General features: G+C 40.2%; 3 protein-coding genes across 5 annotated transcripts; all 3 read left to right on the top strand.

Annotated features, from left to right (window-relative positions):
* Positions 1-1,580: 1,580 nt before the first annotated feature.
* Positions 1,581-4,386, top strand: LOC309494349 (OX-2 membrane glycoprotein). Of its 2 annotated transcripts, none has more exons than XM_082163666.1 (5): positions 1,581-1,812; positions 1,918-2,259; positions 2,805-3,099; positions 3,353-3,462; positions 3,585-4,386. In XM_082163666.1, exons 1-5 carry the CDS (start codon positions 1,614-1,616, stop codon positions 3,632-3,634), a joined length of 996 nt encoding a protein of 331 aa, XP_082019792.1. In that variant the 5' UTR covers positions 1,581-1,613; the 3' UTR covers positions 3,635-4,386. The 2 variants fall into 2 exon arrangements, with proteins under 2 accessions (XP_082019792.1, XP_082019791.1); XM_082163665.1 differs by having other exon boundaries at positions 2,805-3,104; positions 3,355-3,462.
* Positions 4,387-4,830: 444 nt separating this feature from the next.
* Positions 4,831-6,724, top strand: LOC309494362 (uncharacterized protein). The gene is made up of 3 exons (XM_082163682.1): positions 4,831-5,090; positions 5,753-6,091; positions 6,188-6,724. Exons 1-3 carry the CDS (start codon positions 5,015-5,017, stop codon positions 6,289-6,291), a joined length of 519 nt encoding a protein of 172 aa, XP_082019808.1. The 5' UTR covers positions 4,831-5,014; the 3' UTR covers positions 6,292-6,724.
* Positions 6,725-15,411: 8,687 nt separating this feature from the next.
* Positions 15,412-22,218, top strand: LOC309494364 (uncharacterized protein). 2 transcript variants are annotated; one of them, XM_082163684.1, is made up of 3 exons: positions 15,412-15,924; positions 21,603-21,938; positions 22,032-22,218. In XM_082163684.1, exons 1-3 carry the CDS (start codon positions 15,849-15,851, stop codon positions 22,121-22,123), a joined length of 504 nt encoding a protein of 167 aa, XP_082019810.1. In that variant the 5' UTR covers positions 15,412-15,848; the 3' UTR covers positions 22,124-22,218. The 2 variants fall into 2 exon arrangements, 1 of the variants encoding a protein (XP_082019810.1); XR_014204292.1 differs by lacking the exons at positions 21,603-21,938; positions 22,032-22,218 and adding exons at positions 16,760-17,095; positions 17,192-18,097 and having other exon boundaries at positions 15,419-15,924.
* The last annotated feature ends 5,408 nt before the right edge of the window (positions 22,219-27,626 follow it).

The raw sequence follows: 27,626 nt of genomic DNA, 5'->3' as shown, positions 1-27,626 counted from the left end.
AAAACAAGACCAAACGTATAGGTCTATATTCCAAAGCATTCTTGAATTACAACCATTTAAGTTTTAATAGTGCATTTTAATGTCCATTCTCAAAAAGGGGGGTGACAGTTAAGGGGTTAAAAAAATATTAGTGTTTTTCTTACACACACCTATCATATCACTTAAAAATACATTGTTTCATCCATGGGGGTGGTTTCCGTCACGATTGCTGTGTGCGGTTTTTACAAGCGTAATTTTTCCTAAAAATCTTTTGTTTGTATTTATATGAAGAAAGAAAGTTGTATATATTGGGGATGGCATGATGGTGGGTAAAATGTTGAGAGAATTTTCATTTTTGGGTGAACTATCCCTTTAACAATGCATAAGAACTTTTTTGTTAACTTACAGAAAACCCACTTCCTGATGGTTTGGTCCACTGGGAGGAAATTTAATGAGAAAATTATGATGCATTAGAACATTATTTGATCTGTAAAGTATGATATATATAGGATAAACAACTCTCTCTCTTTCTCACAATATATATATATATATATATATATATATATATATATATATATATATATATATATATATATATATATATATATATATATATATATATATATATACATATATGAAGAGTTCAGATGCAAAAGCCTCTAAGTGCCATCTGAAATTTTCTTCTAGAATGATAATTTTTATCAAGCTGGTATATTTAAGTTCAGTAATTTCACTTAAATGACAATTAATAGGTCATTTTCATTAAGGGAAAATACTGAACTTAAATATACAAACTTGATAAAAATGATCATTCTAGAAGACAATTTCAGATGGCACTTAGAGGCTTTTGCATCTGAACTCTTCATATATATACACACACACACACAAGTTGATAATCAGGCTTCTAGTGGATTTTGAATAATCCGCTGACAAATACAACCAACAACCTGGTTTTAAATTATGTTAGCAAAAACATTTTTGACAATTTTTCTTACATGTTAATATATCCATTTGCTAAACAAATAAATACATGATATCCTTTTCTGTAAAAATAATAGCTATTCTGAAGAATCTAAATCAGAGAGTAGGCTACAGTAGCCTAATGTGGAGTGCTGAATCAGAATGCTGTGATGAATTCACGGATTTGCCACGATACATTTACGAGAGACAGCAAATATACAAACCATTTCTGCATTTGCGAATTAGTTTCTGGGAAATGTGAGTCTTCCTGTTTAACATGGGCTTTTCCTTCCCAAAAGTTATAGCTCATTGTACCTGTCATAATACAAAATATCCTGCCATTTAAACAGGAAAGTAACATGGTGACGTAGGCAATTCAAATTACATGAATGCAGGAACGTAACTGTATTTTTTTCATGTAGGCTGTAGCTATTAATACCTATTGCACTCATGTTTCATTTCTTCTTTTTTTTATGTTAATGACGAGATTTTTTTTTTTTTTTCAGTCTCCAAAACTATCACAGAAATATCACAAAACTAACTCTAAAACATGTTCATCATAAAATAGGTTTTATGTCATAGAAGTTTACTGAGAGTGGAACTCCTCCCCTTGTTAGACATTCTCTGGAGTTACGTTTATCTGCTACTTCCGAAAATCACGTGAGTTACGCAAGATGGGGGAACCCTTTTTTTTTATAAGCTCACAGTCACAACCATTACAACCAGTAATAGTGCGTCATATGGGGATTTTTTCTTTTACTTTCGAAAATGATTCGACTATATATTTGTGTCAGATTACAAACGGACCACGCCAAACATTCGACATGTTGTGTCTGCTGAACTTGATCCTAATTGTAAGCTTCATAAACAGAGGTTAGTCATGAGAATCCTACTCTTTATTCAATACATTGCATTTCTTTTTAGGACAAAACTGTGTTAGGCTTGCAAACTAATAACATGTTTATTTTCATTCCACAGCTTACCTTTCAGATATTGTAGCAGGAGGAGACAGAGATATTGTTCTGGGTCAGGATGCTTCACTCTCTTGTACGCTGCCGTTTGCGTCTGGAGTCAAACATGTCACCTGGCAGCGGGTGCGCACGCACGAAAATGTACAAACTCTGGCAACATTCAGCGAACAATTCCAGGATAATGTGGATGAGGAGTATGTGGGAAAAGTCACTTTAACTCTGGCGACATTTAATTCAACATCTATTAAGATAAAAAACATAACATTTGAAGACGAGGCTTGCTACATTTGTTCCTTCAAAGTGTATCCATCAGGACCCATACGAAAAACCTCGTGCCTCACTGTTAAAGGTAGGTAAATACCTGCAACCAAACTAAGGGAAATCACTAAGGTTATCAGATTTTGAGTCAGAAACAGGATCAATTAACAAAGGCAGTTTTGAACCAAAACATTGAACTGTTTTTTAGACTAGGGCATATCAGTTTGGGGAAGGTTACGTGTCACGTGTTTTTTTAAATGTGTAATTTTATAAATTTTATACAATTTCTTTTTGCCAAAACAGTGGTTTGACATGTTTGACAAGTTAAATATTACTGTGTTGATACCAGGTTGATACCAAGGTATAGTCATGGTTTTAGATAGTAATACGGGCTAAATGCAGCAGTTTGTACTCTAATTAAAATTTAATTTTAAAAGTCACTTTATGAATAAACAGCACATACCTTGTACTGTATCTTGACTCGCACAATGATCTTATGTGGCGGGGCATGTTGTCACATTGAAACTTGCAAAAACATTAAGCATATATATATATATATATATATATATATATATATATATATATATATTTAGAATTTTTTATAGTTTAAGTAATTATGTTGCTGGTATTTTCCAGGTATCTCAGAAATAACAGCAGAAGTGAATCCTTCACCCACTTCTGATTCAGATGTTGTAGTCTCATGTACAGCCACTGGTAAACCAACTCCAACAATCCAATGGAAATCCTCAGAGACAGAATTGAACTTCTTCACTTCAAATAATTTCACTAACCTCAACGAAGACCGTTCAACCACCATTACAAGTAACATCACAATTCCACTGTCACGGTTTCATGGGAAGTACGTGGAATGTTTGGCTCAGAGTGACAGCGTGGAGAAGAGGTTCCAAATCTACATGCCTCAACATGATGATGAAGGTAACAGGTTCAACATGAATATCGGCTAGAAACGCATTAAGAAAATGTGCAGTTGTTACTTTCTACCTACAGTCGCTTGATTCAGTCAAACTAAATATTGTTGACATAAGTAAAAAAATAAAACAATCAATTTAGATGTTACAACTTGAAACACATTTTTAGAGACAAAAGAGCAAAACCATTTTGGCCGTTTTTAACTGCAATACTTTTTCTCACTATTTAATGAAAAATATATTTTCTTGTCTTACAGCGAACAACACTACACCAAGAAGTTACGTCATTACATTTACAGTCATCATTGTCATGGCTATTGTGATTACAGTCATTTTTGTCATCTGTCTTCACACCAAACTAAAGAGTAAGCAGCAAAATTCTATCCCTCTAGTTTAAATGGGTTAATGCAACCCCACATACTGTGGTCTATTAAGAACAGCATGTCAATAACAAACTAATTAAATCATTTTATTTCTCCCCACCAAGGAGCCAGTTTTGGGATGAAATCTCTTTATGACCAAAACGAGGAATGTTAACTCTGCGGCTACCTCATAGAATGCATTTAGTTTTTGCTCATGATCTTTGTAAATGTGAATTTTTGTATGTTCCTTAAAGGAAATATCTTTAGTATTTATTTAATTTATTTTTTTAACATATTATTTAACATATTTACGTGTGGATTACTGTGTAGTATTGCATTAATATGGTTTAATACGTAATATTTTTACCACTATGTCAGCATATTTTTACCACAGAGAATGACTGTAAGACAGATAAAACTCATTCTATAAGTCATGTATTTTCATGTATCATATATGCATTTGCACTTTAAGAGTTATTTGAATGTACTGCTTGAATGTAATGTGACAGTTATTTATAAATTCATAAATGCAAGTTTTGATGTTTTCATGATGTCATTGTTCAAATTATGTCATTGATGACAAACCGAGAATCTATAGGGGGAAAAACCTAGTTTTCAACATTGTGAAACAAAGTGAAAGTTATGTCATTATTGGAGACAGAACCTGTTTTGTGGTTTCCTGCAGGAATCTCTAAAGCCTGCTCAGAGAGATGACTACTTTTGTTAGTATTTGTACTATTGCTATTTGTTCATTGAAGTAAGATTACAAGAAGTACAAGTGTGTCTAGCAAGATTGACTGGAAAGTAAATCAAGAGTATAAAGTTACATATTTGTGTTTGTTACTGTAAATGTATGTTACAGTATATGTCCAACCTGCAATTTGCACTTGCATTGAATTAAAAACAACTTGTCAACTGCTGCATTAACATTACTTCCATTTCTATGCGTAACCCCAAAAAGGGAAAAAGTGTGGCAAACACAGGAAATGTATGCAGGGCACATAAATGATGTCAACAAATTAGAGTGACACACATAACAAGACTAAAAATATCATATGTAAGATGAATCAACTTCCTGAAATCCCCTTATAATCATAGTGTCATATAGTATTTTGAGTAATTCTAGTTAAAAAAAAAAATCTAAAACAAAGTTCTGACTATTTATAACACTGTAGATTTTGAAAAAAGAAGTGAAGTGAAAAGAAAGGTCAACTGGTCTGGTTGAACAGAAAATGAAGCAGTAACCACTTGCTAGCGGTAAAAGTTTAGTCATGATTCCTGTACAAGGTATAAACCTACACAACTTGCAGTATAGCGGCAAGTTCATTTAAAGTTTTTGCTCCCTCAAACAACCAACTTGTAACTTTCAAACAGTTCTTTGCTGCCTGTTTTTTCAGCAGCCACGTGGTCTGTGATTGCCTGTCTAAAATGATGCAGCAGTGCTGCATCTGCAAAGTTCAAAGGAAGTCCTCTCTATGTGGTTAGAGCTTCAGACAAACTTCAGGTAGCCATGTTCAAGTTAGCCATTTTCTTCTGACTAACTGAGTAAAGAAACATGCAGATCTTTCACCCGACTTCTGTGTTTCTTACAATGGTTGTTCTCTGCAGTCTGCTATCGTCTCTAGCAGGGGGTAAGTCTCACTCACTTCTCGACTAACATTTATGTATATAATTCAGACACATTTGTTTTTAATGAAGCTTTCCCAGCTAACAGTGAACTTTCTGCCAAGGCTCAAAGTTATGAACAAATATTCTTCTGCATTAATAGAACGTTAGTTCAAAGTTATCTGGTCTTTAATAACGTCATCGAACATTTGCACAAAAGTGTTGTTTACATCATTCATGGTTAGACATTTTAAACATTTTTAAACATGGTTTAAACATTTTAGTTAGACATTAGTCAAATGTTTATTAAACATTGCTACTTACTACTTTTTTCAGATGATTCAAAGAACGTTCCAAATTAATGTTCCCATAATACTTGAAAAATTATAAAACAGAAAACATTAAGGGAGTGTTTTCTCGATTTGATCATTTTGCAAGTATTATATGACATTCACCAAGAATCAAGATTTTATTTAGTTTTTACATTTAAAAAATTTGACATTTTTAACATTCTGAGAACATTCTGAAATAACGTTTTCATGACTTAATCAGAACGTTAGCAAAACGTTCTTACAACATCCTTTTGCTAGCTGGGTTGTTGTCAAATTTTGTTGTTACGGTCTTTTTTAATGCATTCAACATTTTTGATGGGCTTACAAATGAAATGCAAAATATTCCCCATGTACAGTGCTTGTGAAATACTCACGTGAACCGGTGACGAAGACTGAAGGCCATTTTGTGTCTCTCAAGTGTGAGGTGCACTATGAGATGAAGCACTGTGACATTGTGACCAATTGGTGGTACATAAAACCCAATCACAATGAACCTGAGTCCAAGCCCATTACAGATCCGAACCAATATTTAATCACAGTAAATGAAACAGAAAAAGAACAATTCAGGAACAGGAACATTTTCCTCTCATTCAATTCCTTGAGCCTTGAAGACAGTGGATACTACCAGTGTGATGCCAAATGTCTCAACAGTGGGACTCAAGCGAAAGGCCATCTTCTGTACCTCAACGTCACAGGTTTGAACTGAAACGAAACATTACTTTGATTGTTACATTGTTGTTACAATGTTCTTGTGTGTAACATTTATTAATATGAAAAACCTGTTTCTACAGCTGATCCAAACAAAGGTCTGAAGGCCTCAACGTGGAGTGGCCAGTTAAAGGCAGACGAAGCTGTGCTGGCACTCAGCGCCATATTATTTTTAAGCCGTTATTAAATGACATTGTGTTTTCTGTATGAACCAAGGTATCAACACCTACTGTATATATACTTGCAGCTCTTTTTAAATGTTGATGTAGCACTGGTTACCTGATTTTTTTTAGTTCATTAAAAAATTTAATAATAAAATGGTTCTTTATTGGTTCCAATTTAAGCCTAAAGCACCATAAACTGAATTATTCGAATTTTATTTCTATATTTAAATATTCTTATTGCCTAAAAGATAATATATCATGAGTAACTGAAGATGTCAAAAAGATGATGAATTGCACAGTCTGTATATAAATGATCTTTTACACTCATTTTAACTGCAATGGAACATTTCAATGCAGCGGTCCAGGCTTGTGGCTGAAACTGAAACCAAGCTCGTCTCACCAAAAAGAACATGAACCTCACAGTTGTGATCAGCTCAGTAATGGGACTAGCAGTGCAATGTATTTTTAGTTAATAACAAAAAAAAAGTTCTATGTTTGGCAAATGTAAAGGCCCTTTCACACCAAAAGTGAAACAAATAAGCCTCAGGCTGAAGGGAAAGCAAATTCACACCTGTACAGAGGGTGCAGCTCATACAAACCTTTAAGCTGTGCCGCCATTATTGCACATATTGGTAATCCGTAAAAGGGAAAGGGAGAACACACACACACACACACACACACACACACACACACACACACACACACACACACACACACACACACACACACACACACACACACACACACACACACACACACACACACAAAAACAAACACTTAATCCATAGATGAATATAGTATCAAAATGATTAACACGTGCAAGCACACTTATCAATGAACTTGATACATGTTGCAGAAATGTTTTATCCATGCCTTTCAACTTGCGTGTGCAAAATTCAAAATTGAATGAATATGTAGCAATTTGTACAAATAGAGACATTTTTGTGAATACAAATGTTTTCCTTTGTATTAGTGTATCATATTTTGAGCATGCAACGAAGAAGATGTGCATGTTTGGATCAGGTGACACGCGTGCATTCACTGACGTCTTTTCTGAGTCAATCTCATTTGATTCATTTGGATTTTGAGACTTTCTTTTTGCTGTTTTTAAGCATTTCACAACCCACACACAAACAACTGAATAGGCCTGGTGCTAATTATTAATGTGTGCACAACTACCCATCTATTTGACAAATTCACAAATGTGCGTCACTACATTTAAACTAATACAATACAACTTGTGTGTGCAAAATCCAAAATCACATGAATGTGCAGCATTTTGTACAAATAGAGACACAGTTGTTAATACAAAACCTCGATGTTGTATTAATGTAGGCCAGAATTTGTGCATGCAACAAGTAAGATGTGTATTTGTATGGATGAGGTGACCCAATTAATTAAACATTTCGGTTTCTTATAATTTGGCTTTGGCTGCAAGTGTATTTTTCTTTCAAATGTAGGCTAATCAATATTTCCGTAAGTAGGCTAGCTTACTAGATGTGTTGGGCTATTTAACATGACATTTTAATTATATTCTCCTGAAATGAACGAAATGTTTCGAAAAAAGATTCGTTCATTTTGCTGAACGAGATTCAAAGATTCGAGTCAGTAAAATGATCCGAACTTCCCACTACTATATCAAGTAGCAGTATTAACATTAAAGGTGCTCTAAGCGATGTTGGGTGAAGTCACTTCTTGTTTACGTTCAAAGTATTGTCAAACAAAACGGAGGTTAGCTCGACCCTCCCTCCTCCTCATCCCGTCCCCTCCTCATCCCGTCCCCTCCCCCCTCCCTTCCGTGCTTCCTGAAACAGTCATGAACCATTTAGAAAAACCAATCTGGATTTACCCACCTGTCCAGCAAAAACAGAGCCACCTGAATTTCGGATTGGAAGCCCTTCTGCAGGGGGAGTTCTCGCCACCTTTTGAACGCTTTTCCGATTTAAATTCTGGACTTAACGCATTCCTTCTCCTTTTCCCTCTTCTTTGTTATTTGTTCATCGGAACATTGTCTCTTTGGTCGTGTGTTGGCCATATCAAAATTCTCAAGATTATAAATGTTTAACGTTAGTCGTTGTCGTTGTCTAGGACATCTCTCCTTTAGCTAACTTCCCTCTTCATGCTTCTCTCTACTCCACTCCCCGCACACACCCCTTCATGTGCACCGCACTAAAGCCTGTTTTATGCTTCTGCGTCGAATCGACGGCGTACCCCCGCGGACCCCTCTGCGTCGACGCGAACCTCGACGCGACCCCTCCGCCGTAGCTTGACGTGCACCTCCAAAAAATTGTAACTACGCGTCGCGGTGACGCAGACCGCAGGGGCTGTGATTGGTCAGATTATACATCATTTCCGGAGTAAAATATATTAAAATAGAAAACAGTCATTTTAAATTGTCATAAAATATGTTTTGTTTTATTGTTTTTTATATACTAAACACAGCCTTGGTGAGCAGAAGAGACTTCTTTTAAAAACATTAAAAATCTTACCGATCTAAAACTTTTGACCGGTAGTGTATATGTATATATTTATATATATTCTTTTCTTTTTTTGTTGTTGCTAGAAATAAACTTCAATCTATCAAATCAATGTTTGTTTTGAAAAAAAGTTTGTTGTTTATTTACAATACAATGTTCACGGGTACATCATGGATATCAAGTAATTAACCAAGTCTGCCACGGGACACTACATTATCCTGCCATGGCACCGTGGTCGAACCCATTTTGTAGCCCAACCCGGTGATCTGTTGGTTTGCACCCGAAGATAAAGTCTTTAAAGTCACTGCCAGTCTCTGAGCGAGGTCAATAGGCATACTGTGTGTAGTCTGATGCTGTATTAACGGCTTTAAACGATGAACAAGATCGTCAAATCGACCTTTCGACATCCGAAAATACTTAAAGTGCATTTCTTCGTCCAAGTCCCTCAGCGGTCGAACAACCGTAACAAATTCGCCAATCCTTCCCCTGTCTTCGTGCACTGGTCGTACAGACCACCTTCGCTGACGTCTTCTTTTTCTTCTACGATTAAACATTTGCAATAAAATCATTTGTTGTTCAACGTTGATTAGCTCCAGCTGCGACAACACTCTCTCTCTTTCGCTCGCCATTGTCGGAAATGAAAAAGCGGAACCGGCGCATGGAACCAAAACAAACTAGGAAAGAGATTCGCGAACCACACCACCCCCCTAGCGTTCTGGCGGTGAAATGCACCGCGATGCAACGCAACCCGACGCAGAACCATAAAACGGTCACGACGCCGTTGGAGTGACGGCGTAGCTACGCCGTGGAGTTGACGCAGAAGCATAATGAGGGCTTAACCCCCCAACCCCCACCCCCAAATCATTCTTGTCGGTTATTGGCTAGAACACTGTTTGTTATGTTTCATGGTCCAGGCTGGGCCAATTTGTTTTTCTTGCCGTTTGTGGAGCCTGCGCTGTCTACAGAGATCGTGTTTTTTTACAGTGTGTTCCGGGGACAGGCAGCTAGCGGATAGTGAGGAGATGTTTGCTGTATGTGACAAAAAAGAGCACCTTTAAGTGACATATAGTTAGGGCTGGGCGATATATCGATATAAAAAATATATCGATATATTTTTGAAATGCGATATGGAATTAGACCATATCACATATATCGATATAGTTCAAATTTGCGCTGTGATCCTTGCTCCCCGCGCCTCCTTTTCCACTCTGCGTGCGTGTTTAGAGCATGTTATGTTATGAGAGGCGAATCATGACTACTTCAGAAAACCCAGCACAATAGGAACTACCAGGCAGTGACATAAGTGTACGCTGAAATAAAGTGTACGCATAAAATGACTTTCTTGTCCTGTCAGCCGTTATCCTGTTCTCGTAGCGCACACTCTTCAATTGCACGCGCAAATGCGGCGGCGCGCGCGCAGTATCGCCTTAAGCCTTGTTTAGGCGTTTATACTTGACGCGCTCGCCGTTGTACTATTCTTTGAAACGATAGGGGGCGACTCAAGTAATTATCCTCTAAACCATCAGGAATCAGCGGTTAGAAGAAGAAGCTATACACACGTGACAATGTTTATTTTAGTACACGGCCACCAATACCACACTACAAAAAGAATCGTGTAAAACCCAGTAAACCCTGAGATTATTACTAGTGACAATAAAACAAAATATATGGATATGAGAATGTGTATACAATATAAATAAATTAACAATCTCTTATATTTTCTAATTTCACTAAACATTTCATTAAGTTTCGTGAACATTTTTATTAAACATGGACCTTTATGTTAATTAAAAACACTTTTTATGCTATTGTATGCTCATTTGTTAAATGTAAGCAACTAATTTAGACGTGCAAACTAGGTGCCGGTGTGGTCAGAAGTTCGAGCTCGGCCTGATTCGGCTCGAAGTCGTTCATCTTCGGATGCGGCGCCGCGCGCGTTGTTACAAAAAATGTCGCGCACACCGCCAGGCGAAATTGGGTCTTGCGAACCCAAAGCGCACGACCGCCCACACCGCAATGACGTCATTTTTGCCGCGCGCACCTTCGCGCTCGTGTGGACGCGTCGAGTATAAACAAGGCTTTACTGATCAAGTGCAAAAGAAACTACGACCATGCAACGCCGTTACGTTGTAAATTACACGAAATAAAAGTAATGCAGGTATGATTTTCATTCTATTCACCAGGAGCAGTTTCCATGTTTCATTAACAGTTATTGTTAATATTGTGTATTCACCATGGTAACGGTCCTTTCCATATTAACCCCAAAATGCCACTATTTTTCTATGTGTTATTTTTTATATTTTTAAATGACTGTAGTGGCTCATACCAGCATTGTATTAACAAAAACTAGTTTGGGACTGCCATTTAATAACTTTAGCATAGGCCTAATGTTTATTTATTAGTACTAGTCTTTACTATTAGTCATATTCTTACAATTTATGTTATATATACTGTATGTATATGTATGTATGTATGTATATATATATAGGCAAATTATAACATGTTTACACAAAATTTGTTTATAGATTATATATATTGAATGTAAACTTTGATAATCATAATTAATAAATCGCAATTACAATTCGAAGGGAATAATCGGCAATTATGAATTTTGTCATAATCGTGCAGCCCTAACTTAGGTGAAGAAACCTGTTTATTATTTATTCATTTGATTTTGCAACTGTTCACTGAAATAGTTGGTTTCAATAAAACTACTTGTGACGTCATATTTGGCTTTGACTTTGACTGAACATTTTCTCTCACTTTGCGGAAAAAATATCGGGATATATATCGTATATCGATATTCAGTCTAAATATACCCGCGATATGACTTTTGGTCCATATCGCCCAGCCCTACATATAGTAGTGAGTAGTGACCCATAATAGATTTATAGTCTTTCCTAGAATAATAATAATATAATAATAAATTGAATTTTTATAGCGCTTTTCTCTAACTCAAAGTCGCTTTACAGGGCAGAAAAAAAAAGAAAAAACAAATGGACTATGGACTATTTAGACTATGGATAGGCAGAGGTGATGAGATGGGTCTTGAGGCGGGACTGAAAGATGGTAAGGGACTCAGAGGTGCGGATCTCAAGGGGAAGGGAGTTCCAGAGCCTTGGAGCTGCCCTCGAGAAAGCTCTGTCCCCAAAACTGGAGAGTTTGGACTTGGGGATGGATAGGAGACCGGCTGGGGTGGATCTGAGGGACCGTGAGGGTTGGTAGGGGGAGAGGAGGTCAGAGAGGTATGAAGGGGCCAGGTGGTGGATGGCTTTGTAGGTAAGAACCAGAATTTTGTATTTGATCCGGTGGGAAATGGGAAGCCAGTGCAGTTGTTTTAAAACTGGAGTGATGTGGTGCCAGGATTTGGAGCGGGTGATGAGTCGGGCGGCTGCGTTTTGGACAAGTTGTAGTCTTCTTATGTAAGTTGAGCTTATACCAAGGAGTAGTGAGTTGCAGTAGTCCAGTCGTGAGGAGATGAAGGCGTGAATGAGTCTTTCAGCAGCAGGGGGTGTGTGTGAGGGTCTGATTTTAGCCACATTGCGGAGGTGAAAGAAGGATGTTTTAATGACCTGACGGATGTGGGGCTCAAGGGAGAGGGTTGAATCAAAAATCACGCCACGGTTGCGTGCCTGGGGAGATGGGGAGACAATGGTGCCGTCGATGGTGAGAGTGGGGTTATTGGTTTTGCAGAGTGTGGATTTGGAGCCAATGATGAGGAATTCTGTTTTATTGCTGTTGAGTTTGAGGAAGTTCTGTTGCATCCAGATTTTAGTAGCTGACAGACAGGAGTTGATGTGGGAGAGGGGAGGATTGTGGGGGGACTTTGTGCTGAGGTAGATCTGGGTGTCATCGGCATAACAGTGGTAATTCAAGTTGAAATGGCGAAATATCTGACCAAGGGGAAGGATGTAGATGATGAAGAGGAGGGGGCCGAGTACGGAGCCTTGGGGAACGCCTTGGGTGACTGAGGCTGTGGCAGAGGTGTGGTTATGGAGAGAGATGAAGTGGGATCTGTTGCAGAGGTAGGAACGTAGCCAGCTGAGTGCAGTACCTTTGATACCGAGGTTTTTAAGTCTGGTGAGCAGAGTGTTATGGCACACAGTATCGAAGGCTGCACTCAGGTCGAGAAGGATAAGAATGTTGAGGGAACCAGTGTCAGCAGAGGTGAGGAGGTCATTGAGGACTTTGAGGAGAGCAGTTTCTGTAATGTGGAGGGGACGAAAACCAGATTGGAGGGGTTCATATTGATTATTGGCATGAAGATGGGTTTGTAGTTGTGAGGCGACTATGCGTTCCAGGGTTTTAGACAGAAAGGGGAGGTTGGATATTGGGCGGTAGTTGTTGAGTGAAGAGGGATCCAGACCAGGTTTCTTGAGGAGTGGGGTGACAGCAGCAGTTTTGAAAGCAGAGGGGACAGATCCAAGGGACAGTGAGGAGTTGAAGAGGTTAGTGAGGTAAGGGCAAAGGACAGGGAGGCAGGACTTTAGGAGTGGAGTAGGGAGGTAGTCAAGTGAGCATGTAGTTGGTTTGGAGAAGCTGATGAGTTTGTAGATTTCAGGAGTGGTGACCAAGTTAAACTGGGAGAGGAGGCAGTGTGGAGGAGGGTGAGTAAAGTCCGGAGGGAGGTGGGGAAGGGCGGCCATGTCCGATGCTGGAGTAGTTACTGGGATGTCGTTTGCAGAGGATAGAGACTGATAAATTATGTTGATTTTTTCAGCGAAGAAGTGAAGGAATGAGTTGCACAGATCAGGAGTAGAGGTAGGGAGGGTGATGGTCCGAGTTTATAGGCTTCGTGGTGTACTGTAAGAGCTGATTTTTTTGTCAAACGTTCGAGTTGGCGACCAGTTTGTTTCATTTTTCGGAGTGCAGGTGTGTACCAGGGTGACGAAGTGTTAAAAGTGACGGTTTTAGTTTTGAGGGGGGCCAGAGTGTTAAGGGAGGTACACAAAGCAGAGTTGAGGTGGTTTGTGAGATCATCAGGTGAGATGAGTGTTGGGTCCAGGTGGAGAGTGGTGGAGATCAAGTCAGAGAGATGATGGGAATCAATAGATTTAAGGTTACGGAAGGTGATTTCTCTGAGGAGGCGGGGGCGTGGAGTTGCAGAAGGAATGGTGAACCGTATCAGTTTATGATCAGAGAGGGGAAAGAGGCAAGGATGGAGGTCGAGCACTGGTTGGTTAGTGGAGCAGACCAGATCGAGGATGTGTCCTTTTTCATGGGTGGGGAATGTGACATGTTGAGTGAGAGTGAAGTTGTCCAGTAAAATGTTGAATTCCGATGACAGCTTGCAGATGGGAGAGTCTATGTGGATGTTTAAGTCACCGAGTAGCAGCAGACGTGGAGAGAGAGAGATGAGGCTAGTGTGAGGAGTTCAGTAAAATCAGAGAGGAAGGAGGGATTTGGTTTCGGTGGCCGGTAAATGAGGATAACTGTCATGGATGAAAGAGCTTTGAAGGTGAGATATTCAAATGATGATACTGAGGGGAGAGTGAGTTCAGTGATCCGGAAGTTCTGATTGAAAATAACAGCAAGACCACCTCCACGGTGGGAGGGGCGGGGTTTGCAGATGTAATTGTAGCCAGTGGGGGATGCTTGGTTGAGGGAGAAGTAGTCATTGGGTTGTTGCCAGGTTTCAGTGAGCAGAAGGAAATCCAATGTGTTGTCAAGGATTAATTCATGTAGAGCAGGGGCTTTATTGTTAAGCGATCGGGTGTTGAGTAGGGCAAAGTTGGCATGGTGAGAGGGTGGAGAGATGGGTGCAGGCTGAAAAGATCTGAGGTTGTCCCAGTTAACAGTGCGTGTGTGATGGTAATGCAGTTGAGGAGGGACAGTGAGTTTATTTGCGTATGATTGGAGAATATCTGTGCGAAAAGCACTGTAGTCCAGTCCGGGTTTTCTGTGCAGCCTGTCAGTGCGCTCAGCACTATGTGATCCAGCGGGGGAAGCGATCCGATGACGAAGATCTGTGCGAGAAGCACTGTATTCCAGTCCGGGTTTTCTATGCAACCTGTCGGTGCGCTCAGCACTATGTAATCCAGCGAGGGAAGCGTTCCGATGACGTGGGAAAGGTGTGACGGAGCGTGCAGGTGACCAGATGGATGGAATGGATAGGTCGTGGTGGAAGTAAACAAACTTGCGGCGAAAGCTTCTGTGAATGTAACGGGATCGACGTAGAAGTCCGAGTTGTTTTATGACTGTGATGCAGGATGGAATGGAATAGTTGATTAGTTCGACCAGTTGCAGAGTTGAGTATTTGAACATGATGCCGATTGGTGGGACTGAGAGCTCCGTGGTTGCAGTTAGCAATGAACTAGGGACACAGAGATGGATGACTGATGTGAGTGCCAAAATGATCCACGGCATGTCAGAGGAGATGAAAGTCGCGGTCACGGCTCGCATCTGTTGGAGGTTGAGGCAGCAGGAGTCACAGCGAAGCAGACAGAAGTTAGGTGAACGGGGGCAGCCAGCTAGCGGCTAATCGATGAGGATACAGTCCGGAGAAGGAGCCCAAGCGGCTGTCCAGAGGTAGGGGTACAGCGAACACAAACAAATAGGAACACAATGAAGAATAGCAGACAGAGAAGCGGCGAATAAACAGCGCCAGCGTCCTCTCACGTCCGCCGGAACGTTCCGGGCACATAGCACTGGTATTACAAAACATTCAGTGGCACATACCAATCAAATACAGACGTGACACAAATAACACGTTTGAAAAACAATATTACTGACTTTAATGCGTTTAATTGATATTTAAAACATCACAAAATTAGGCTATTTATTTAGGATTTTATGTCACAATTACGTCAGTATAGGTGCTCGATTCATCTGTCAGTCACTACTGGAGGTGTCACAACATATGGTGACATGTTCCGCGACTCGGTGTCAGTCAGGTGTCAGTGTGTCGCGATAATGTCAGTGACACATGCCAATAATGTCAGTGGCACATGCCAATGAAGACCGGATGTCCCAATACGCATAGTTACATGTGCCATTGGCTTCTGTGCGTCAGATGCCATGTCACTTAATGTTAATACCGCCTCTATATATATAGTAGCCATATTCAGTTTAGCCATTTCTTCTGACTAACTGAATAAAGAAAAATGCAGATCTTTCACCCGACTTCTGTCTTTCTTACAATGATTGTTCTCTGCAGTCTGCTATCGTCTCTAGCAGGGGGTAAGTCTCACTCACTTCTCGACTAACATTTATGTATATAAATCAGACACATTTGTTTTTAATGAAGCTTCCCCAGCTAACAGCGAACTTTCTGCCAAGGTTCAAAGTTATGAACAAATATTATTTCACATTAAAGGTGCTCTAAGCGATGTCACGCGTTTTTTAGGCCAAATTTTTTTTTGTCACATACAGCAAACATCTCCTCACCATCCGCTAGCTGCCTGTCCCCTGAACACACTATTAAAAAAAACGCGGTCTCTGTAGACACCCCAGGCTCCACAAACAGCAACAAAATCAAACTGGGCTAACCTGCACCACGAAACATAACAAACTGTTCCAGCCAATAATGTATGACAATACTTTAAACGTCAACAAGAAGTGACGTAACCCAACATCACTTAGAGCACCTTTAAACGTTATTCTGAAACATTTTAGTTAGAAATTTGTCAAATGTTTATTAAACATTGCTATTTACTACTTTTTTCAGATGGTTCAAAGTACGTTCAAAATTAATTTTCCCATAATACTTGAAAAATCATAAAACAGAAAACATTAAGGGAGTGTTTTCTCGATCATTTTGCAAGTATTATATGACATTCACCAAGAACCAAGATTTGTTTTTGTTTTTACATTTAAAACATTTTGACATTTTTAACATTCTGAGAACATTCTGAAATAACGTTTTCATGACTTAATCGGAACGTTAGCAAAATGTTCTTACAACATCCTTTTGCTAGCTGGGTTGCTGTCAAATTTTGGTGTTACGGTCTTTTTTAATGCATTAAACATTTTTGATGGGCTTACAAATGAAATACAAAATATTCCCGATGTACAGTGCTTGTGAAATACTCACGTGAACCGGTGACGAAGACTGAAGGCCATTTTGTGTCTCTCAAGTGTGAGGTGCACTATGAGATGAACTGTGACATTGTGACCAATTGGTGGTACATAAAACCCAATCCCAATGAACCTGAGTCCAAGCCCATTACAGATCCGAACCAATATTTAATCACAGTAAAGGAAACAGAAAAAGAACAATTCAGGAACAGGAACATTTTCCTCTCATTCAATTCCTTGAGCCTTGAAGACAGTGGATACTACCAGTGTGATGCCAAATGTCTCAACAGTGGGACTCAAGCGAAAGGCCATCTTCTGTACCTCAACGTCACAGGTTTGAACTGAAATGAAACATTACTTTGATTGTTACATTGTTGTTACAATGTTCTTGTGTGTAACATTTATTAATATGCAAAACCTGTTTCTACAGCTGATCCAAACAAAGATCTGAAGGCCTCAACGTGGAGTGGCCAGTTAAAGGCAGACGAAGCTGTGCTGGCACTCAGCGCCATATTGTTTTTAAGCCGTTATTAAATGACATTGTGTTTTCTGTATATGAACCAACACAAGGTATCAACACCTACTGTATATATATTTGTAGCTCTATTTAAATGTTGCTGTAGAGCTGGTTACATGATTTTTTTTTAGTTCATTAAAAAATGTAATAATAAAATGGTTCTTTATTGGTTCCAATTTAAGCCTAAAGCACCATAAACTGAGTTATTAGAATTTTATTTCTATATTTAAATATTCTTATTGCCTAAAAGATAATATATCATGAGTAATTGAAGATGTCAAAAAGATGATGAATTGCACAGTCTGTATATAAATTATCTTTTACACTCATTTTAACTGCAATGGAACATTTCAATGCAGCGGTCCAGGCTTGTGGCTGAAACTGAAACCAAGCTCGTCTCGCCAAAAAGAACATGAACCTCACAGTTGTGATCAGCTCAGTAATGGGACTAGCAGTGCAATGTATTTTTATTTATTTTTGCATTTGAGAGTGGACTTGCAATACAATGGAAAGGATGTTTTGTGGAAAATAATGCGTTATGTTACTTTTGCGTTACTTTTTCTCACTTGGGCTGGTCTTGCATGTCTATTTTTTTTTTATAACAAAAAAAAGTTCTATTTTTGGCAAATGTAAAGGCCCTTTCACACCAAAAGTGAAAAAAATAAGCCTCAGGCTGAAGGAAAAGCAAATTCACACCTGTACAGAGGGTGCAGCTCAAACAAACCTTTAAGCTGTGCCGCCATTCTGTATTGCAGAAGAATAGGATGTAGAAAGTGAAATACTCTTTAGCAAAAAAATAAATAAATGATGAAACACAAATGTTATGTTTATCTAAAGTCATTTTTGCTTATTAGTATGGTTGAATTGGATCATTGACGGTCAGCAGCAAAGACATTGGTTAATAAAGTGAGATTAAATACACAAAGTATATTTGTGTTATTAATTACATTTACTCATTGCAGGTTTGCGTCATATTTCTGTTTCACTCAGCTTTTCACTGTTTTTATTTATTTTGAGGAATACTGAATCTGTTTTTGTGCAAGTGAAATGAGTAAATGCATGAAGTTAACATATAGTCTAGAACTACAATAACTATCATGTGTTGCAAATCAGTACTCTTGGCCAATTCCCTAATACTTACTTTTAGGATAAAAGCTCCAGGAAGTGCTGTCCTTTTCTTTTTGATGTGGCAGTGTGTCACATGCCCATCTTGATGAGTGCATTTTTCTCTCATGAATGACCTATCATCAATAAAAAAAATTGTCCATCCAATGTTCATTGATAATTTCCCCCATTGTAAGACTTGATTAAAAGGTTGGATTAAAAATTATAGTGATTTTGTGTCACTCTACATGCGGTTATATATTGGTAATCAGTAAAAGGGAAAGGTTTTACATATTTGCTTCGTTTTTTCTTTTTGAACACTTTTTTTTTAAACAACCATTAATAAAGAGAACAAAAAAACAAAACAAAAAAAACACACTTAATCCAGAGTTCCTGACAGGAATTACACGCGTGGAATCTACCGGCAAACAGCATTAAAAAAGACCGCCGCGGCTAGTGAAGTGACGTCATGCGCGTGCACGCGAGGGAGTCGAAATTCGGCACAACACCTGTTCTGACTGCAGTGCATTCAAATGCATAGGGCTGTGTCACACGGCCCAGATCAGACACTGACGAGTCGACTGAACTAACGTAACGTCTCGAAGTTCGAACCCGAAGACACGAGAGGCGGGGAACAGACGTGATAAATTTGAAGTTAAAAGAAAGAACGTCTTGGACCAGGAGGTGAGGTGAACTAGTAGACTGCATTAGCCTGAACTTAAGACCCAATTAATTAAACATTTCGGTTTCTTATAATTTGGCTTTGGCTGCAAGTTTCTTTTTCTTTCAAATGTAGGCTAATCAATATTTTCGTAAGTAGGCTAGCTTACTAGATGTGTTGGGCTATTTAACATGACATTTTAATTATATTCTGCTGAAATGAATGAAATGTTTCGAAAAAAGATTCGTTCATTTTGCTGATCGAGATTCAAAGATTCGAGTCAGTAAAATTATCCGAACTTCCCACTACTATATCAAGTAGCAGTATTAACATTAAAGGTGCTCTAAGCAATGTTGGGTGAAGTCACTTCTTGTTTACGTTCAAAGTATTGTCAAACAAAACGGAGGTTAGCTCGACCCTCCCTCCTCCTCATCCCGTCCCCTCCTCATCCCGTCCCCTCCCCCCTCCCTTCCGTGTTTCCTGAAACAGTCATGAACCATTTAGAAAAACCAAACTGGATTTACCCACCTGTCCAGCAAAAACAGAGCCACCTGAATTTCGGATTGGAAGCCCTTCTGCTGGGGGAGTTCTCGCCACCTTTTGAACGCTTTTCCGATTTAAATTCGGGACTTTGCGCATTCCTTCTCCTTTTCCCTCTTCTTTGTTATTTGTTCATCGGAACATTGTCTCTTTGGTCGTGTGTTGGCCATATCAAAATTCTCAAGATTATAAATGTTTAACGTTAGTCGTTGTCGTTGTCTAGGACATCTCTCCTTTAGCTAACTTCCCTCTTCATGCTTCTCTCTACTCCACTCCCCGCACACCCCCCTTCATGTGCACCGCACTAACCCCCCAACCCCCACCCCCAAATCATTCTTGTCGGTTATTGGCTAGAACACTGTTTGTTATGTTTCATGGTCCAGGCTGGGCCAGTTTGTTTTTCTTGCTGTTTGTGGAGCCTGCGCTGTCTACAGAGATCGCGTTTTTTTACAGTGTGTTCAGGGGACAGGCAGCTAGCGGATAGTGAGGAGATGTTTGCTGTATGTGACAAAAAATGTTTTGGCCTAAAAAACGCGTGACATCGCTTAGAGCACCTTTAAGTGACATAGAGTAGTGAGTAGTGACCCATAATAGATTTATAGTCTTTCCTAGAATGGGCAGTTTGTGACTTTGTGAGATAAACAACATAAAGTAGCACTGGTATTACAAAACATTCAGTGGCACATACCAATCAAATACAGACGTGACACAAATAACACGTTTGAAAAAAAATATTACTGACTTTAATGCGTTTAATTGATATTTCAAATATCACAAAATTAGGCTATTTATTTAGGATTTTGTGTCACAATTACGTCATTATAGGTGCTCGATTCATCTGTCAGTCACTACTGGAGGTGTCACAACATATGGTGACATGTTCCGTGACTCGGTGTCAGTCAGGTGTCATGTCAGTGTGTCGCGATAATGTCAATGGCACATGCCAATAATGTCAGTGGCACATGCCAATAATGTCAGTGGCACATGCCAATGAAGACCGGATGTCCCAATACACATAGTGACATGTGCCATTGGCTTCTGTGCGTCAGATGCCATGTCACTTAATGTTAATACCGCCTCTATATATATATAGTAGCCATATTCAGTTTGGCCATTTCTTCTGACTAACTGAATAAAGAAACATGCAGATCTTTCACCCGACTTCTGTGTTTCTTGCAATGATTGTTCTCTGCAGTCTGCTATCGTCTCTAGCTCACTCACTTCTCGACTAACATTTATGTATATAAATCAGACACATTTGTTTTTAATGAAGCTTCCCCAGCTAACAGCGAAATTTCTGCCAAGGTTCAAAGTTATGAACAAATATTCTTTCACATTAAAGGTGCTCTAAGCGATGTCACGCGTTTTTTAGGGCAAATGTTTTTTTGTCACATACAGCAAACATCTCCTCACCATCCGCTAGCTGCCTGTCCCCTGAACACACTATTAAAAAAAACGCGGTCTCTGTAGACACCCCAGGCTCCACAAACGGCAACAAAATCAAACTTGGCTAACCCGCACCACGAAACATAACAAACTGTTCCAGCCAATAATGTTTGACAATACTTTAAACGTCAACAAGAAGTGACGTAACCCAACATCACTTAGAGCACCTTTAAACGTTACTCTGAAACATTTTAGTTAGAAATTTGTCAAATGTTTATTAAACATTGCTACTTACTACTTTTTTCAGATGGTTCAAAGTACGTTCAAAATTAATTTTCCCATAATACTTGATTAAGGGAGTGTTTTCTTGATCATTTTGCAAGTATTATATAACATTCACCAAGAACCAAGATTTGTTTTTGTTTTTACATTTAAAAAATTTGACATTTTTAACATTCTGAGAACATTCTGAAATAGCGTTTTCATGACTTAATCGGAACGTTAGCAAAATGTTCTTACAACATCCTTTTGCTAGCTGGGTTGTTGTCAAATTTTGGTGTTACGGTCTTTTTTAATGCATTCAACATTTTTGATGGGCTTACAAATGAAATACAAAATATTCCCCATGTACAGTGATTGTGAAATACTCACGTGAACCGGTGACGAAGACTGAAGGCCATTTTGTGTCTCTCAAGTGTGAGGTGCACTATGAGATGAACTGTGACATTGTGACCAATTGGTGGTACATAAAACCCAATCCCAATGAACCTGAGTCCAAGCCCATTACAGATCCAAACCTATATTTAATCACAGTAAATGAAACAGAAAAAGAACATTTCAGGAACAGGAACATTTTCCTCTCATTCAATTCCTTGAGCCTTGAAGACAGTGGATACTACCAGTGTGATGCCAAATGTCTCAACAGTGGGACTCAAGCGAAAGGCCATCTTCTGTACCTCAACGTCACAGGTTTGAACTGAAATTAAACATTACTTTGATTGTTACATTGTTACAATGTTCTTGTGTGTAACATTTATTAATATGAAAAACCTGTTTCTACAGCTGATCCAAACAAAGGTCTGATGGCCTCAATGTGGAGTGGCCAGTTAAAGGCAGACGAAGCTGTGCTGGCACTCAGCGCCATATTGTTTTAAAGCCGTTATTAAATGACATTGTGTTTTCTGTATGAACCAACACAAGGTATCAACACCTACTGTATATATACTTTACCAGCTCTAGTTAAATGTTGCTGTAGTTTAACTAGATGTTGCTGTAATGTTGCATTTTATTAAATTTAATAATAAAATGGTTCTTTATTGGTTCCAATTTAAGCCTAAAGCGCCATAAACTGAATTATTCGAATTTTATTTCTATATTTAAATATTCTTATTGCCTAAAAGATAATATATACTGAGTAACTGAAGATGTCAAAAAGATGATGAATTGCACAGTCTGTATATAAATTATCTTTTACACTCATTTTAACTGCAATGGAACATTTCAATGCAGCGGTCCAGGCTTGTGGCTGAAACTGAAACCAAGCTCGTCTCGCCAAAAAGAACATGAACCTCACAGTTGTGATCAGCTCAGTAATGGGACTAGCAGTGCAATGTATTTTTAGTTAATAACAAAAAAAAAGTTCTATTTTTGGCAAATGTAAAGGCCCTTTCACACCAAAAGTGAAACAAATAAGCCTCAGGCTGAAGGAAAAGCAAATTCACACCTGTACAGAGGGTGCAGCTCAAACAAACCTTTAAGCTGTGCCGCCATTATTGCACATATTGGTAATCTGTAAAAGGGAAAGGTTTTACATATTTGCTTCGTTTTTTCTTTTTGAACACTTTTTTAAATATTTTTTTTTATGTTTTTACAACCATTAATAAAGAGAAACACACACACACACAAAAACAAACACTTAATCCATAGATGAATATAGTATCAAAATGATTAACACGTGCAAGCACACTTATCAATGAACTTGATACATGTTGCAGAAATGTTTTATCCATGCCTTTCAACTTACGTGTGCAAAATCCTTTGTATTAGTGTATCATATTTTGCGCATGCAACAAAGAAGATGTGCATGTGTGGATCAGGTGACACGTGTGCATTCACTGATATCTTTTCTGAGTCAATCTCATTTGATTAATTTGGATTTTGAGACTTTCTTTTCGCTGTTTTTAAGCATTTCACAACCCACGCACAAACAACTGAATAGGCCTGGTGCTAATTATTAATGTGTGCACAACTACCCATCTATTTGACAAATTCACAAATGTGCGTCACTACATTTAAACTAATACAATACAACTTGTGTGTGCAAAATCCAAAATCACATGAATGTGCAGCATTTTGTACAAATAGAGACATAGTTGTTAACACAAAAACCTCGATTTTGTATTAATGTAGGCCAGAATTTGTGCATGCAACAAGTAAGATGTGTATTTGTATGGATGAGGTGACCCAATTAATTTAACATTTCGGTTTCTTATAATTTAGCTTTGGCTGCAAGTTTATTTTTCTTTCAAATGTAGGCTAATCAATATTTTCGTAAGTAGGCTAGCTTACTAGATGTGTTGGGCTATTTAACATGACATTTTAATTATATTCTGCTGAAATGAATGAAATGTTTCGAAAAAAGATTTGTTCATTTTGCTGAACGAGATTCAAAGATTCGAGTCAGTAAAATGATCCGAACTTCCCACTACTATATCAAGTAGCAGTATTAACATTAAAGGTGCTCTAAGCGATGTTGGGTGAAGTCACTTCTTGTTTACGTTCAAAGTATTGTCAAACAAAACGGAGGTTAGCTCGACCCTCCCTCCTCCTCATCCCGTCCCCTCCCCCCTCCATTCCGTACTTCCTGAAACAGTCATGAACCATTTAGAAAAACCAAACTGGATTTACCCACCTGTCCAGCAAAAACAGAGCCACCTGAATTTCGGATTGGAAGCCCTTCTGCCGGAGGAGTTCTCGACACCTTTTGAACGCTTTTCCGATTTAAATTCGGGACTTTGCGCATTCCTTCTCCTTTTCCCTCTTCTTTGTTATTTGTTCATCGGAACATTGTCTCTTTGGTCGTGTGTTGGCCATATCAAAATTCTCAAGATTATAAATGTTTAACGTTAGTCGTTGTCGTTGTCTAGGACAGGGGTTTTCAACCGGTGGTCCGCGGTCCCCTGGTGGTCCGCGGCGGCATTGCATGTGGTCCGTGGCATGCATTCCAGCCTACGTAATTTCACTATAAAAATCACTTTTTTTCCATAAAAAAAAGTTTGTCTTAAAAAAAAGGCAAGTCAGTCAGTAATAAATACATTGGCATTCAGTAAAGTGTCGAACCCATAAAAAGTAGAACCATTGTCCGCTTTACATAAAACAAATCACAACATGACCTTGTGTGAGTGAGTAGTGTTCACACCAAACGCGAATAGAGCGTCTGGCGCAAGTGATTTTCATGTCAAGTCAATGTAAAGTTGTCAATGTTTACGCACATCTGGAGGTCCTGCAGCGCGAATGAGGAAAATTGAGCGTCTGGCGCAATACGCGCGAGTGATTTGAGGGTGAGAGAGCGAGAGAGAGAGAGAGAATTCTGATTAGTCGAGAGGATGTATCGCGTTTAGGCTAGAAATAGGTTTGGCGCTTATCGCGATTTGGAAAGAAACAGCATCTTGCAGTTGTAAGGCCCGCTATATTTGGTCCAATCTCCGGTTCGCCAATACACGGGGAAGGTATCACGTGTTCTGTCCTCACTCATGCAAAGTAGTGGTTGGCTAAATTTGTAATACATTGATCATATGTATTTACTCGTTAATTCATCTGACTCCATAAATGAAAGGTTTTAATAATATCTGTGCCTCACTAAAAGTGAGCGAATGTTTGACTATTCCTTTTAACCATTAAATAAACAATGTCAAACTCAGTTGGAATAATCACATTGTAGCAATTTAATATTTCAGATATCAGAGATCAATTCCACAATCAATTCAAATATCTAGAACATGGTTATACATTGGTTACACCAAAGAATCTTACCCAGCTTGTACCTGAGATAGAGAGAGAGAGAGAGAAAGAGAGAGGGAGAGAGAGAGAGAGAGAGCGAAACCACCTATCCAATTCCACGTCCAGCCAAGAAGAAGAGACAGAGAGCCAGAACACCTTCCTTTATCCTCTGACCAGGTGACAAAGGGGGATGGGGTGAGACCACCCTCAAATGGCTTCTATCCCACAGAAGGGGGGTTGCCTTATCTGGCGTTATCTCTAAACCAGTTTTCTATGAACTTCTATAAACCTTATTTCCCTTTATTTGATCTATCTGGATATGAGATAACTGTACCACTCACTTTGAGACATTTCAAATGACACCAAAAGCATAACAGTCAATGATAAACATTCACATTAAACCATGTTCTTGTGTGAGTTCTTTGTTGTTAGTTCATGTGCTTCTGTGAGTTCAAATGTTAATTAGCCAGCCGGGCCCACAGGCCTCAACCAGTATTTTCAGTCTTACACAGTACATTTTGAACAAGGAAATATAGCGATTTGGCATGAAATGTTGATGGAGCCGTGAATAGGTTCAGTACACAGCAAGATGACACGACAAACTCTTTTTTTTATTTTTTTAAATGCCATTTCCTCAATTCGACGTCTGACTGTGCTATCTGACAAAGGAATCCACACACTACACACAATAGTGGGCCGCCGATTACTTGTTAGTCAGAATGGTGGTCCTTGGCACAGAACCAGTTGAAAACCCCTGGTCTAGGACATCTCTCCTTTAGCTAACTTCCCTCTTCATGCTTCTCTCTACTCCACTCCCCGCACACCCCCCTTCATGTGCACTGCACTAACCCCCCAACCCCCACCCCCAAATCATTCTTGTCAGTTATGGCTCGTTTCCACTGAGCGGTACGGTACGGTACGCATTTATTTGTGTTTCCACTATCAAAAGTTGTGAATGGTACCAAAATGCCGAACCGTACCGTACCGCTTTTTAGGTACCCTTCCATTGGGGTACCTCGGCGCTCATGTTTCCCGGCTGGATGAGCCTTTCCTCGGCTAGTTCTTCTGACGTTTGCCGCTGACTCCGACGGTAGTGGTTAAACATGAGATATAATTTGTCTAGTGTAGACCTAACGGGCGATCTTTGGTCTCGTGAATATATAACGTAATTCGTTCCCTGTCAATCGTTTCGGCTGAGGGCTAAGTTTAGTTCTCTTACGAGAGGTTCTCTCGTATTGCGTAAGTTAGCTTACGCTACGGGTAAAGTCATCTTTTCTCGAGAAAAAATTTTATCCTTAATTTTTATTCATTGTCAACGCAGTGCAGCAGCTAGCAGACCTAGAGCAGGCTATCTAGCGCGCTCATTGGCTGCTCCGCGGCAACTGCAGCAGCCTACCAGTGAGCCTGGCGTGACGTCACGCCCAATAAGGGCGCACGCGCCCTCACGGGTCACAGCCCGCCAGAATGGGAGTGGCTTAGCGTATAAAAGGAAGGCTCGGAGGCTGATACCCTGATTTTCGTCTCTTCAGCGAAGCTCTCCGCATCGCTGCACTCTGAGAGAAGCCGCCGCCGTCGAAACCAGCGCCTGCAAGCCGAGGAAAGCGTCTGAGGAAGCCGGCCGTCTTCGCCGCCTTCAGCCTTCCGTGCCTGCTTCGCTATCCGGCGACAAGTATCCTTTTACTAGCGCTTCTGCTGTGTGTTCGCCGCCGCGACACACTTCTGCTAAAAGAGCCGAGGCGTTTGTTTCAAAATGCCTCGCATTTCATGCGGCTCGTGCCGAGCCCCTCTCAGCGACAGGGACCGCCACCTCATCTGCGCTCTCTGCCTGGGACGTGACCATGCAGCCACCGCCTTGTCTTCGGGCGGCTGCGAGCTTTGCGAAGAACTGCCGATGTCGACCCTGCGGGCTCGACTCGCCTTGTTCGACGCTGATGCTGCCACTCCGCCTGTCCCTGGGCCGCGTAAAAAGAAACGCCGCTCACAGAGACCACCGGAGTCTGATGCGCCAGCCAGGTTTTCGCCGGAGCCTCTCCCGCGAGCCTCGCTCTCTCCCTCTCCGCCCCCGCTTCCCGACGCGCAGCTGCCGGCTCCTGCCCGCACTGCCGTCGCCTCAGGGGATGAAGCGGATGAGGACGCCATCATCGACAGCTGCTCTATCCTGGCTTCGGACAGCGAGGACTGGTCCGGATCTCACCGCTCCACCTCCTCTTCGACCCAGGAATCTGGCCGGGCTCGCGCCAGTGTGGACGACGAGCTTCTCCGCCTCCTCACTAAGTCTGTCGAGCACTTAGGCCTCGAATGGTCACCACCGAAGGCGCCCGCGCCTAACAGGCTCGACGGGTGTTTTCTGCCTAGCAGCCGCCAAGCGCCTGCCTCTAGGTCAGCACCCTTCCTGCCCGAGCTCGACGCTGAGCTGTCCAAATCCTGGAACGCTCCTTTCTCCGCGAGGCTCCGCTCCTCAGTCTCCTCGACTCTCTCTCACGTGGACGGAGCCGCGGAGAAGGGATATACCCAGATTCCCCCGGTGGAACAGGCGGTCGCAGCGCACCTTTGCCCCCCATCCGCGAGATGGCGCTCAAAGTCTGCCCTCCCGTCTAAAGCCTGCAGGACTACGTCAGCACTCGTCAGCCGCGCCTTCTCTGCCGCTGGACAGGCTGC

This window comes from Leuciscus leuciscus, assembly GCF_965113295.1.
Source record: "Leuciscus leuciscus genome assembly, chromosome: 3".
NCBI lineage: Eukaryota > Metazoa > Chordata > Actinopteri > Cypriniformes > Leuciscidae > Leuciscus > Leuciscus leuciscus.
The sequence above is the reverse complement of the archived record's forward strand: the minus strand, read 5'-3'. Positions and strand labels throughout refer to the sequence as shown.